Genomic DNA, 15353 nt, shown 5'->3' with positions numbered 1-15353 from the left:
TGGCATAAAATGTTTCACAGATTTTAAAAAGCCATTTGCTGTTTGTCTAACAAGATCAGTCTCAGAGTGTAAAGGTATTGGTGATAGCTTGACTGCTGATTTATGGGCTCTGTTTAGCGTTCTGAAAACCCATTCCATATTTTGCTCCCTGCTTGTCTCCAGGGTGTCTGATTTAAACATAACTCACCTTTTGGTTATCAAATACAGTTTTATTAAATAGAGACAAAGGTATATAGCCTTTGTTGCATTCCCATATAATGCACATAACAAAATTTAGTTTGTAGTTAATGTATTATGTGGTGGTGTGGGTCCTTAAAGCCCACAGTTGACAGCCCAAAGGTCATGAGTTTAAGGCTATAGTGGATGCACCCATAGCGCAGCCTGTCAAACCCAACAAATCTGTGAATTCTGCTAAATACCTTGTCACAAGGACACGAAGGGGGGGGAAATCATGTTATACTTTAGACACTAACGGGGAAAGAATATGAACCTGCATAAAACTTGGCAATGGAGGGGAGGCACTTGAAGAACAGCAATTGCATTAGAAGAAGGTTAGTTTAGGTAAGCAGTTCCTATTCTAATAATAGATGAGACATTTTTTGTAATTGAGAAGGTAAACCAAAAGTATGGTTTTTGTCATGAGTCTTAAAGTAAAATCTCATAGATTTCATAGACATCAGGGCTGGAAGGGACCGCGAAGGGTCATTGAGTTCAGCCCCCTCCCCCAGGGGCAGGAAGTCAAAGTAAAAGATTCCCAGCAAGATAAGTATCCAAATGTTTCATAAAAGAGTGCAGAGTAGGTGCTTGCACCACCTCTGGAGGGAGTGTATTCCAGGCCTTGGGGGCTCAGATGGTAAAGAAGTTGTACATTATGTCCAGCCTGAAACAGTCTTGGAGGAATCTGTGACTGTTTGGTCTTGTCATCTCTTGGGGTGCTCTACTGAACAGGTGTTTCCCCAAATTCTGTTGTACATCCCTTATATACTTACAGGCAGCCACCAGGTCCCCCCCTGAACCTGCGGTTTTCCAGGCTGAAGAATCCCATGGCTCTTAGCCTCATCTGATTAAAGGCTACAGAGAGCTACTGTTCTAACAGTTGTGCATCTTAGATGTATGGTACATATGCACACAGAAGTCTATTAATAACAATGAAAATAGAAGTCCAAGAACAAAAATCCATGAGGTATCCACATATTTATCACCCTTTTATCTTCCATTTGTAACATTCAAATTGCTTCAAATGATTTTACAGAAACACTTCAAAACCCAATATCTAATATCCCTTATTTTTTAAGATGCAATCTAGGACTGACTATATAATGGGCCTTAAATATGCCAATTAAATGGATTCTGTAATGCAGTCTTGCTCTATTGCTTTAGATCAGTGTATTATTTAATTCTTATACTATTTTATTGGTAGACTACTAGCTTACACTTAAGTAAAGGGGAAAATATTCTTACTGTTTTACAGGGGTGTAGGTTGTCTTACTATTTTAGGCATTTTGAAATGTAATAATGACATTTCAAATAATCTATAGCATCATAGAAGGAAAATTCTACTTTATATCCACCTTTGAAGAGGCATAGCACACTGTCAGATTTTTTTGAGGAAATAAATACATTAAAAACTGACCTCAATGCTCACACAGTGAACAGCTTTAATAACTTAAAATGAAGTTACCTATCCTAATTTACTTAGGATTGTTAAAATTAATGCTTTATCAGCTTCACTGACAATCACTCTACAAAACTGAAAAGAGAAGTGCACCATGAAAGTAGTTTGATTACAAATGTTAATAATGACATCAGTGATCAGGTTTGATGTTGAGCTAGCTGTAGTACAGCTATTTGAGCAAAATTTCCATTATCTACAGTAGTTTCTTGCAATAGCACTCATTCCTTTACTTCTTTCTTTCTTTCATTCTTCCTTTTTCCACCAACAATGGTATACAGGATAAACATATTTTCTTCCACTTCTCTCTCTCATTTGTGCTTGTGCTCTGCCATGCAGAGTTGCCCACACTGGGACTTTGTACACTACACAAAATTGGCCTTTTAAAGCGGCACCTCTTTAATCGTGTTGCTGTTTACACTCTCAGCAGCATATTAAGTATTAAATGACATTGGGATGTAGCAAATAAAACATGTCCGAGGTGTTTTAGTTTGCTACCTTATAGCTGTGGAGGGAAGCACTGGGCCCCATACAGTTCAGGGGCTGTGGCAGCCCATGCAGGCAGGCTCCACTGAAGGGGGAAAAAAACAATAAGCCTGATCTTTTTTTTTTTATTCTTTTTTTTTCTCCTTGGAGCCTGTCTGCCTGCATGAACTGCACAGGAGACTGGTGCTTCCCTCTGCAACTGCAGTGTCCCCCAAGATTGCCTGGGCTGGGTGCCTGTGGGTGGGTGCCACCTGGGAGGTGCCACCTGATCCTTGTGTACATGCCACAGAGGTTTACTTCAGTTTAAATTGAAGTGGGTTTTTTAAAGACCCACTGCTTCAATTTATGGAGGATTAAACCGAAGCAACCCCCTGTGGCATGTGCAAGTAACCATTGTTAAGGATTCTTCTTAGGAAGTACATGGACTCCCTTTTTTCTCACACTGAAGTCTGTGAGCTGGCATCCAGAGTGCATGCCTCAGAAATATAAAGTGCTTCCATCTGATTCTGCTGCTGGCAGGCAATTTCTCAGTTCTCTTCATTGGTGCTTATCCCTAAATTAGCGGTGTGCTAAGTCTTAGCTTTTCTTAGTTTGTTTTTTACAATAGTGTTACATTAGTTACAATACCAAAGTGCATGAACAAACATTAATTTCTATGAAATTTCCACTGCTAGAAATCTTTCCAGGTTTGGGGGCAGTATAAGCATTCAGCCTGCAGCTGCTCCCTCTCTCCAGTTCATGCTTTCCACAAGGCAGGAATTCTCCCAATAAAAACACAACACCTGTAGTGTCCTAAATTGTTATCAATTACAAATTAAAAGTACAAGCATCTGTTATATAAAGCCAATTTGAGATATAATGCACTTTACTCCTAGAAATAACTGCATCAGAGGGTTGGCAGTGCACTATTTTTGTTGTTTTGCTTTGCTTTGTTTGACCTATTTTGGGCTGATCCAGACCTTACAAAAATCAGTCACTCTGATTTGTACACACTAAGACTAGCCAGTACTATTGTATTCAATTTATATAAAGAAATTTGATGGTGACTAATTATGGATGCATATAGGTATCTGCAATTACATACAGTTCTCATTACCTAAGGACAGCATGGAAGTTTTTTGAGGCATTCTCTATATGGATCCCACCCTAAGTGTATGCACCTTATGAATGTGAATCCTGGAATGTTTCATCCAGAAGTGTCCATTAGAGCTGTTAATACACGCTGGGTACCACCCTGCTCTCTACAGTAAGGTCAAAGAATCACAACCACTTTCAGTTCCTCCTCACCACCAGTGAGTTGCATCTGTGGTGTTCTCTTGTACCATTGAGTTGCATCTGTGGTTGGCTCCCTGAAGACCTTAGCTAGTCAGAATTTGGAGTAATGAAGGTTATGGATCATTCATTATTCTTTAAAGTTTCATTTGAACTTTTCTCTTCTTTCTTTTCCTTACTTAAATTTCTTGTTATTCTCAGTCTTGCCTCTGTACAGCAAGTTGTAGTTAAAGGTTTCATCTAATCTCCAGTTTTTTTTAAATGTGTCTACCCACTTTAAACAACCATGTCTGCTAATGAAGTGCATACAAAATAACTTTTGGGGGGGGTATAATCCTATCTTTCTGCAAATATGCTATGTGCAGTATTGATATTTTTTTGCAGGTCCATTGCATATAATATACATTTTATGCTAGTAGAATATATTTTCTTTTCAATAATATGAAAAGTTCTACCATTCCTGCAATTCTCAGGACTCCTAATAAATATTCTAAAGTTAGGTTTAATTAGAGTTCTGGTCACAAAATGTCACTCTAGGAGGTCAGTATTTTTTATAGCTCTCACATCACCTAACAGAGTAAGTGAATTGCAAATGGTGACAGCTGGTTTTCAATAAACTCTGTATCAGAAGGCCAGTCTCTCTTTTAAGCTACATGTGGAACTTTCACTTGCAATGGTTTTGGAATTCCATACAAGCCAGTTTAAATACTTCCCTATGCTTTTTTTTCCTAACCATCATTACTGTACTGTGGAGTCCATACTTAATGCATCAAAAATATTTAGGTTTATATCCAACTTATCTATGACAAAAGCCATTTCTTCCATCAACTAGACTCTTTGAAATGAAAGAGCTTCCTCTTCAGGTCTTGTTACCAAAATTCACAAAGTCACTCTAAATGGGTGATGAACTGCATTAAGATTTTTATTCATAGCCTATCAGTTCCTCCTTGAGAGAAGGCACACTACTTGAACTACATTAGGATAACTTTTAATGACTTATCTATAGTGTATGTGAACACATGCTTGAAGAAGAAAAGTAATTTTCTGCCTTTGAAAAAACTGGTATTCTTGTAGAAGTTTTTGTACATGGTTTCCATGATCTCCTTATTGGATGACATTGAATGAAGGGAGTTATTACTAGAGGCACTGAATGGTGATTGAGACCGGGTGCATCTGTATGTGCCTATTAACATGCAGCAATAAGCTCCAGGACTTATCACTCTGGAACTTATTGTTGTTGGGCATGTGACTGCACATGCATCTGGACCACAGCACATTGAGCCAGGTCATAGCAATCTGGGGCTTTTCTGAAAGCTCAGTGTGCTGTGGAAGGGCTGACTGGGGTACAATGTTGCTTCAGTGTGGGGCTAGCGAGCAGGCAGCCCCACACTGAAGCATCCTTGTGCCCCAGCCAGCTAGTTGGCATCTGCACATGCACTGCTGCTCATGAAAAAAACTCCAGAGCAGGATAGTACTTGTAAATACTGCTGTAGAGTTTATTAAGTTCATGCACTCTAATAGGGACACGTGTAGATGCTGAAACTTTTTATTATGCGTCTCAAGTAGATGCACCCACTGCTCTGTATATATGCCTTTAGTGGGGGTGAGAGAAACATAGCATGCAGGCACAGTCCCAAGAGATGCTACTGTGTGGAAGCTTTGGGGTTCACGTGGATGTGGTAAACTCACCTCCATTGGGATTGATGTACAGTAGAAAACATATCTCAACGAATTCCTTTTCATAGATTTCATAGACATTAGGACTGGAAGGGACCTTGCAAGATCATCAGGTCCAGCCCCCTGCCCAATGGGCCGGAAGTCTCCTGGGGTCAAATGACCCCAGAAAGATAAGCATCCAAGTGTGTTTTAAAGGTGTCCAGAGTAGGTGCTTGCACTACTTCTGGGGGGAGTCTATTCCAAACTCTGGGGACTCAGGCAGTAAAGAAGTTTTTTCTGATGTACATCCTAAAACCATAGGCCACGGAACAGGGTGGGCCACCCGGGCCATGGCCCAACCAACTTTTAGCACATTAACTTATATAACCCACAAATGCACAATTGTCATTCCAGTTAAAGCTATATATAGTTTGTTTTTTTTTAACTACATAGCTAACTAAACTAACATGCTAAAAGTTGGTTGGGCCTAAAACGGTCTTCCTGGAGTTTATGACCATTAGACCTTGTCTCCTTATAGGTGTCCTGGTGAACAGACATTCTCCCAGTTCCTGGTGCACACCCCTAATATAAGTCACCACAAAGTACCCCCTGAGCCTGGGCTTTTCTAGGCTGAAGAGTCCCATGCCTCTCAACCTTTCCTCATAAGACTTGTTCTCTTGTCCTCTGGTCATGGGTGTGGCTCTCCTCTGGTCCGTCTCAAGATTCTTCACATCCTTCCTAAAGTGCGGAGCCCAGAACTAGATGCAATACTCCAGCTGTAGCCTCACCAAAGCAGTGGGAGGATGACTTCCTGGGTCTTGCTTGAGATGTATCAATAGATACAAGTCAGGGTTCTGTTTGTTTTGCTGGCTGCGGCATCACATTAGTGGCTTACATTCACCTTGTGGTCAAATGTGACCCCTAAGTCCCTTTTGGTTGTGGTGCTAGTGAGTGTAGCACTGCTGAGCCTGTAAGTATGATGTGGATTTTTTCCTGAGGTGGAGCACCTTGCATTCTCACTGTTGACCACCATCAGGTTTTGATCTGCCCACCTTGTGAGCCTGTCCAGGTCAGCCTCAGTCACCAGCCTATCCTCAAATGCAACCACGCTTCCCCCTAGTTTGGTATCATTAACCACTTTATCCAGTCTCCTTCTGATACCTGAATCCCGATCACTTATATATATGTTAAAAAGTACTGATTCAAATATGGAGCCCTGGGGGATGCCACAGGTCACCATGCACCATGTTGGCATGGTTCCATCAACTGTCACTCTCTGGGTCTGAGCATGGAGCCAGTTCCTGAGCCATTGGACTGTGAGGTTGTTGAGGCTGCAGTTCCCCAGTTTAACTATAAGGACTTCAAAAAAGCCTTTGATTTGGTCTTACATGAAGTCCAACTAGAAGCTATCAACCTCTTCTTCTTTGTCTAGGTGATGCATCACCTGGTCATAGAAGGAAATGAAGTTGGTCAGGTAAGACCAATGAAACCATGTTGGCTATTGTTTCCAATGAAACCATGTTGGCTGTTGTTCAGAATGTTGCATTCCACTAGCCTGTTGTTAATAGTTTCTTGAATTTGTCCAATATCTTCCCAGGGATTGAGGTGAAACTGATTGGCCTGTAGTTGCCTGGATCTTCATTCCTCTCTTTCTTGAAAATGGGCACCACAGTGACCCTCTTCCAACCCTCAGGAACCTAACATGAGCACCACAAGTTCTAAAATATCCTTGCCAATGGCTGAACTATGACATCTGCCAGTTCTTTTAGCACTCTTGGGTGCATCCCATTCAGGTCAGCTGATTTGTGAGTGTCCAGCCACTCAAGATGTCCCCTCACAAGGTCTTTCCCAATGATGGGTGTGTATTTGTCCATGTCCTGGCAACCCTGCATCTTGATAGGCAGGGAGATCACCTTGGGCTGGTGAAATACTGACGCGAAGTAATCATTAAGGAGATTTTACTATCACATAAGTCACATCATTTGTCAGGCCTTCTGTTAACACAACAGCAATAAATATTTTCTACATGTCTTGGGAGAGTATACTTATACAGAGGGAGGCAGAAGTAGATTGGTACAATTGTATATGCTTTCCCACAGTTTCTGTATTGCTGCCATCCTGTTTATCATACAACTCGTGTAGTGATAAGGAACCAAGGGTTTCAAAATATACAGATGCCAATGTTAGGGCATCTACCTTCAGCTATTAGACACCATGTAAACACTATGTTACATGCTTACAAAATCAACTGTTTGCTTTTTATTTTTAAGGAAAGATCAATATGTTGATGCCTGCAGCAAGTTGCAAAATCTTTTGTTTGCATCAGTAACTTCAGATAAATGACAGGATACCAGAGAAAGTAAAAAAAAAAAAAAGAGAGAGAGAGCGAGCATAAGCCAGCATCTTGCATTAGTGATTTTCTAATCTTGCTTAATCAAAGCTTTGCCTCATTGTGTTTTTATTGTAAGTTGTCAAAACTTCCAACACCTCAGTTGTTAAACTACTTTTAAACATTTCTTAGAACTTTATTCAAATAAATGTTTGAGTTAACAGTGTTAAATCGGGGTCAGTTCAAATGGATTATAAATGCAGCTGCAGATGTTTGCCCAACTAACAAGCTCAAACAAACTTCTATTTTTCCAGTAAAAGAATGAGGTACAGGAAGCTTCAGAACAAAGTTGGCATGTCAGTAGTCAGTCACCATTTAAAAGAGAAAAATCCAGAACAATACTACAAGGGCTTAAACCCTGAGGTAAAGTAGCAAATGAAGAAGTGAGCAATCAAATTACTAGGAACCTTTCCCTTTTTTCCTGTCCTCAACTTCACAGAAAATTGGGTCATACCAGCAGCATGTCTCTAAGGCCCCCTGTACCTCTTACAGATATTGCACAATTAACTAGGTAATTATGTAATTACCTTGAGACCAATTACACATGCAAAGTTCCAATCATGCCATAAAGAGCTCCAACCAACTATAAAGTTAGACCTTGAAAATGTGAACTAACTTTATAACTGGTTGCTATTGGGCTTTAATTTGCATGTGTAATAGGGTCTTCTCTGCAGGACCTGATAGGGCTCCCAGCCACAGGGGAGTGCCATGCCCAGCCTGGGCTGGGAGTCCCACAACTGGGCTGTGGGACTCTCAACCGCAGCGGCTGCTGACTCAGGGTCCTAGCAGCACCCCACAGCTGCTGGGACCCAGAGTCCCACAGCTCACATGCTGGGTCCCAACAGTACACTTTCTTAGAACTGCTGGGACTCATGCCCCAGCTGAATCCCAGCAGCTATGGGGCATGGCTGCAATCTCCCAGGCCTAGGAGTGTGTGAAAACCCTGGGTCTGGGAGATCACAGCAGCCATGGTGTCACAGCTCTGGGGAGATGTAAAACCTCCAGGGCTGAGAGATCACAGCTACTGTATGGAGTACCCTCAGTTGAGGTAGCTCCCAGTGATAGGAGCTTGCTTCTTACCAGTGCAGGAGGAGCCTAGGATCAGGCTCTCCCTGCTCCAGCAATAAGGTACAATGGGATCTAATGCCTGATCCCCCAGTCATGCCTCCTGCCATGCATCTGCAGTATGGCAGGAGGTATATTTGTGTAAATTGTACATTAGGCCCCATTGTGCCTTTACCTTCACATGTAGAAGGCCCCAATTTGCTACAATCAAGGTTTTAATTCTTTTTATCTTCCCAAGACCCATAGAAACCAGTGTAGTCCCAATTCTTTTCTTCATCTCATCCAACCGTTTGCCTTCAGTTCTTTACTTAGCCTCCGTATGTGCACAGTCTGCCTCAGGGACACTTAACCCACTACCCTCTCATATTTCCCTTTAAGGCTTTTGTGAGTGCATCTACATATGCTATTAATGTGAAGCAATAAACTCCAGTGCAGTTCGCACCAGAGTTTATTGCTCGTGGGCACAGCATTTACACGTGCCTGAAACAGCAGCACTTTGAACCAGGGTGGTGCGGCCTGGGCAGTCAGCCTGCCAGCTTGGAGCTGCTCCTGCCCAGCTCAGTGTGTTGTGGAGGGGCTGGCTTGAGCATGATGGTGCTACAATGTGGGACTAGCTGGCAGGAAGTCCCTGCACTGCAGCACCCTCTTGCCGAGGCCAGCCCCATCACCATCTACACATGCATTGCAATGCACTAAATGCCACTGTAGAATAGTACTTGTGTTGGGCAGTACTATCCTATGGTGAAGTTAATTAATTTCTGTGGTTTAATAACACCACACATGTAGACAGTGATGCTTTACTGCAGAACTAATTAGTCAGTTGTGCAGTAAAGCATCTCACATAGATGCATCATGTATGTTAGGTCTCAAGTATACAGAATTATCATGTAGCAAGTTAGTTTGTTGCCTGTGATATGTTTAGACAGTATACTTGCAGAAGTCAGAGAGAGGTTTCTGCTTGCAGTACCAGGCATCTTGTTGGCATCAGGCTTATCCAGTAGCCTGATTTTTACCAAAATCACCATTGATGCCAACAAGTGTCTGAAATTTTGGAATTGATCAGCTGTGTTACTTAGAAGCTATTATAGTGCAAGCAGACAGAGACATGCCTTCAAGTTAGGCATTGTGAAGTTGATTGTAAGAAAGAAATGTCATCCAGTTAGATGCCAATCTCCCATTCTGCTCAACCAAAATAGTACTGCCATTTCATTTCAACATATTTTATCGCTTTATTCTGTGACTTGCTGCAGAATGCTATAAGGAAATATTTCCGGAAGTGTAAAACTCATAAGACAATCAGAATAACAATATATTGAGTGATCTGATCAATATTCATTAGATGAACCCTGCCATTTTTAGTAAGCAGAAGTTGCCTGGAAGAGACAAAGCAAAACCTCACATTGTGCACAACATGAAACAAGTATGCCAGTCTATAACATAAAGTGTGTGCAACTTCTTTTTTTAATTGTATGATTTTCATATAGAGCCACAAATCTCCCAATGAAACCTGGGTTTATGCAAGCATTCCACATGCTCTGCCTTGCCAAACACAATTTAGTGGCTCTATAGTCACTTATTAGCTATAGGGTTTGGTCCCTTTTTTACCATAAAGTCCTTAAGATCCTAATGAGGCACATATATGGTTATCTATGGGAAAAGCAGTGGTGGATACTGCTTATAATTGAAGTAAACAAGTGTAACTGATAATTTGTTCAATTTTATTAAATTAGCAATGAGAAACTTCAAATTTGGCATCTGTTCCAGGATGCCACCACCAGAGCTGCTGTTGCCCTCTGGACCTCCAGCCCCACCCCCTCTGGGCCCACTGGGCCAGTCAAGACTGGTGGTGGCATATCATCCAGCACATCCGGGATGGTGAGTGGTGGCTGGAGGCCTTGTGTATGACCCAGGCCACCTTATGGGACCTTCTGGAGCAGCAGGACAGTGGCATGCAGCCACCCTTCCCTGTGGAGACCCACCTGGCCCTTGCCCTGCCCAAACTGGCCACACCCACCAACCTGCAGTATTTTGGTCACCTGTTTGGTGCCAACACCAGGAAGGCCATCCTGGAGGTGTGTTGAACCCTCCAGGATGTGCTGGAGGACACCGTGCTCCACATGCATGGTGGTAGGGTTCCATACTCTGTGCATCAGGACCTGGATGAACCACACATCCCTGTCACCTGCCCACCCCACAGAGACTGCCTCTATTACAGCCAGAGGGGTTTTCACTCTGTGATGCTCCAGGACATCATGGAGCACCACGGGGCTTTCACACACATGAGTGCCAGCTGGGTGGGCCACACCCACAATGCCTGGATTTTCAGAAACTCCAGCCTGCCGAGCCTGGCAGAGAGTGTGTGCTTCATGCTGGGGTGCCAGGCTTGCAGCTGGGTGCCATGCTGGTCCTGCCTGCCCTCATTGGGGACCCCACATACCCACTCCTGCCCTGGATCATGTGGCCCTACACCACCAAGTCCACTTCAAGTGCTGCCTAAGCCAGCCCTTTGACCTTGTGGACTGTACCTTCGGCCCATCAAGGGACACTGGCATACCCTCACTGCCCACTCTGAGTTCACTGAGGCATTCTCCTCTACATCATCATCACAGCCCATGAGCTGTATAACACCTGTGAAGCCCAAAGGGAGCTATGCAGGGAGGCCTGGGCAGAGGAAGTATGGCATACGGAGTACACCTGGCAGTAGGAGCACTGCCTGTGGTGGCAGCAGCCCTCCCCCACTGAAACCCAGGAGAGGTATACATCAACCAGTGCGGGTGAGGACGCTGGATGTGGGAGGTTCTGGCTGACCGCCTCCTCAGTACTCCCCACTCTAGCCCACCTGCAATGCTGCCCATAAACCCCCTGCCCCCCTGCCCACCCCCATGTCTCACAAGAACAAGATTTTATTCCCCTCACATCAACCACAGCACCAATCCCTTCTCCCTCCCCAATAAACAGAAACCCTCCACCACCCACCCCACCAATGGGTGCCACCTTCTCCATGAAAAACTTTGTACAAGGTCCTTTTTGTGCTATCCTGGTGTGGGGAGGGGCTATGGGGTAGGGGTGCCTAGGAGGTGTAGCCCAGGGACAGGCAGCCAGCACCCTGGCCTCTGGCTATTCCTGTGCAGGTGTGCATGCTGCAGTGAGTGCAGCAAGTGGGAGTTTCATACAGGGGCAATGGTGGCTAATGCTCCCCTGCAGGCAGTGTACAAGCTCAGCAGGACTGATATGTGGTCCTGGCCCCACTGCACACAGCTCAGGTGGAGCTCAGGTGAGTTACCTAAGAGTTTTTATAAATGCAGTTCCAAGTTATTAAAAAGAAAAGAGAAAAAACAAAAATGAACAAATGAACCAACAAAGAAACAAAAACAATACTGAGCTTGAGAATTGCTTTACATTAAACCTCACAGCAGTTTCTTACCACTCTCATTCCTTTTATCTTTCCAGGCTTCCCATCGCTACACAAATATCATCAGCTTCACCTGCAGCTTTTCCCGAAAAGTCTGAAGTGCTCCAGTCTCTTGTGCCCTCCCTGAATTCTTTTGCATTACCATCAACATGCCAGGAGAATTTATGCCATAATGGAGGGACTTGTCGTCACATCTATCTGGATAATGGGGCCTCCTCATTTCACTGTGATTGCCAACTTCACTTCACTGGGCATTTCTGTGAGAAAGGTAACTGTACTGCATTCTTTGTATGTTCAGCCCTTTTATCTCTAAATCTGAAAACACATGTTTTCAATGGAGCATAATCGACTATTCTGTGATACATCATGGCACAGCTGATTGTGCTCCAGGGACATCTATAGATGTCCCCCTTACTTAGAGTCCTTTTCTTCCACTTGCAGGTGTGCCTCCTGTTGGAGAGTGGGGGAACTGGGGATTTTCCTTGTGGGTATATCTGTAAGTGGATCATCACCCCCCCTTCCAAATTTGCACATGTGGTGAATTCCTCTGTAGAAGCATGTGGGCACAACTCCACTCATTCCTCTGAGTTTGCAGATGCACAGAAAACCCTCTTTAAGGGTGTGTGCATTTTTGGCAGCAGCATGGAGCATAGGCAGCAAATGCAAATGGAGGACCTGCTATGGGGCTTTGCCCTCCCCCACCCACCTGCATGCACAAGGAAATCTGCAGAGGGATTACCCCATGCAATGCATGGGGTGCATGTCTGCAAGTACAAAACCTCCGCTTACAGACATGCACCCCAAAGCCCTGACTTTCCCCACATACCTAAGCATGTGTCTGGAGGGACGTGTCTGAATAAGCTGGTAAAGAAAGGAGGATGCTCCCAAGGCTTGAGAGAACTGATTCTGCCTGGGAATTCCCAGGGTGTGCAAAACCGGTCTCCTCAAGCCTACGGAGCTCCTGTCCCAGGGAGTCTGAAAAGCCTAGGCAGTCTCACATGACTGGAGCTCTTCCACCTTAAGCAAACAGATGTGTGCCACAATGAAGTGTCCCGATGTAATCATCACTGGCAATCCCCAAATTTCAGGATGATCTCTACCATCACTCACTGATGCACCCTGAGGTAGCTTATGAATCCAGTCCTTGAGCCACAGATCCATTCACCAAATTTCCAGGTCTTTTCACAGAAGAGAGAAGGCTGTAGGCTAGCATTCCTCTCCTTTTCCTTCCTCCTCTCTCTTCTCTTCTTTGAGGGCAATAAACTGTACCTCAAAACAGGCTGATTCTTGGTTAAGGTTGAAGCACCACTGGAGTTACTTGACAGCCAACTCTGCCCAGGTCTTCATGTCAAAATCCATGTTTTTTGAGGTATGCCTTTAATGTGTCCCTGTAGCCACCATGAGATCTCAGGGTGTTACTAAGCTGGGAGCAGAACAATTATTTTTGGAGTGGAGAGTCAGACATCCACAAAGTCAGTCCAGTCCAGCAAAGTTGGCACTGGAGGATCACTGATTCAGTAATGGTAACATTGGCTTTGGCAAGGATGCTGATGTTTATACAGTTATCTTCCCATTTGATGAGGAGGATTTTCTGAACGAATTATTAGCGACATATCTCCAGGCTGTGAGATGATGAAGATATTTCTTAGTGATGGCAATGAAAGCTATATACAAGTCCTCATGGTGTTCCTGACACTTTTCTTGAACCTGGTGGGCAACAAAGATCATGCCACTTGCCCTATGGGATGATCTGAAACCACACTGAGAGTCCAGAAGTACTTTCTCAGCAAAAAATAGAAAAAGATTCAGGAGGATGTGGGCAAAGATTGTCCTTGCTGTTGAAAGTAATGCAGTACCTCAAAAGCTCCCATAAACACAACTTATCTCCTTTCTTGAATATAGTCATGATGTTGACATTTCTCATGTCCCCAGGGATCTCTTTTGATGGCCTGATTTGTTGAATCACTAGCTAGCACTTTATTCAGAGCCAGGTACAACCATGAAAAACCAATCATGTTATGTCAGTTTGATACTAGGAGACTCTTATTGATAACCACGGCAGTATATGATGATTAACAGGCAAGCAAGGCCCTCACAATACACCAGGCTTCTAAGGATACTCAGAGGAAGGTGGCCAGAATGCTGACCACTGATCTGTGGGTCTGCTGTCTTCAGTGATCTCAAATGCAGGATGATGCTGGAAGGAAAGAGAGCACCCCGCTCTTGTGTATCACTCCTGGTTTATACCTTCATTTTATGCCATCTGTCCTGTTCTGGTGTTCAGTCATTGGTGGGTTAAGTCTGGTGCACCTTGTTCAGCCAATAAGGGGTTGCTAAAATAGGGGTTGCAGTTCCCATAATACAATAACTGGAGTTTTTCCACCCCAGAGTTGGGCTTGTTTTCATGCTTCCAGATGCACCTTTATCTCAGATGGAATGCATGAGAGGTACCATCTGAAGCCTGTTATGCCTTGGGAGAAACACTCCCTCTATCTGCGTCCTTATCCTGGAATGTGTGTGGAAATGATTTCTGTCAGGTTTCTATGGGAAACCCTTCCCCTGTCAGGTTCTATCTGTCAGTGGCCTTACTCTGTATACCCTTAGCTATATTTATGTTAGGTAGTAAATATCATCTATAAATATATACTCTTACAACTAACTTTAATATAGTATGTTAATTGCATACATGTGTATTAAAAATAAACAGGTCTAAGCTCAAAATCTAGTCAACTTTGTTGTTCTAAATTTATAGAATAATTTAGTAATGTCTCAGTACCAGTTACTTACCACCAGCCTTGTAGACTTCAGTTGACATGCCATCTGATTCAGTATACTTGTTGCTTTTGGTTTTCTTGATGGCATGCCAGACTTCTAAGATAGGAGGCTTGGCGACAGATCCCCTCTACTGTGTTGGGGGATGGACTCGATGGTGCTATCTGCCACAGTTGACTCACAGTTGAGGAATTCCTCAAAGAGATCTTTCTACCTAGTTTGGACAGATTCATTGTTTCTAAGGGCCACTGTGCAATTCTGCTGTTGCAGGAAAGTAGGATCTTGGGAAATTGGACTGTAGCTGGCTTTCACTGCCTGGAAAAGCTATGCATGTCATGTTTATCAGCATGCAGCTGAATCTCTTCGGCTTTATCTTGCCATCATTGATTTTTGGTTTCCTGGATTCTCCTTTTGAGTTTTGAGGAGCTGATACATATCCTTATTTCACTGAAATGGGATGTAATCTTTGCTTTCAGTCAAAGAGGGCTTGGTTCTCAACATTGGTCTCATTGAACCAGTTTTGGTGTCAACAGGTCATATAGCAAATAAATTCAGCACAGTCCGTCTGGATGGTATTTTTAAACCCTTTCCAGAGTTACTCAATGTTGCTTTCATTTTTAGACAGGGCA

General features: G+C 43.4%; 1 protein-coding gene across 1 annotated transcript in view; it reads left to right on the top strand.

Annotated features, from left to right (window-relative positions):
• The window catches only part of EYS (EGF-like photoreceptor maintenance factor), a 1897540-nt gene that overhangs the window by 1436356 nt on the left and 445831 nt on the right, over positions 1–15353 (top strand). Inside the window, exon 37 of the mRNA XM_090034512.1 lies at positions 11991–12220. Within this exon, the coding sequence (XP_089890638.1) occupies positions 11991–12220 (230 nt within the window). The remainder of the gene's footprint in view (positions 1–11990; positions 12221–15353) is intronic.

Source organism: Crocodylus siamensis, chromosome 1 (assembly GCF_052110815.1).
Source record: "Crocodylus siamensis isolate JL-2025a chromosome 1, ASM5211081v1, whole genome shotgun sequence".
Taxonomy (NCBI): Eukaryota; Metazoa; Chordata; order Crocodylia; family Crocodylidae; genus Crocodylus; species Crocodylus siamensis.
This window is presented reverse-complemented; position numbering and strand designations above follow the sequence as displayed.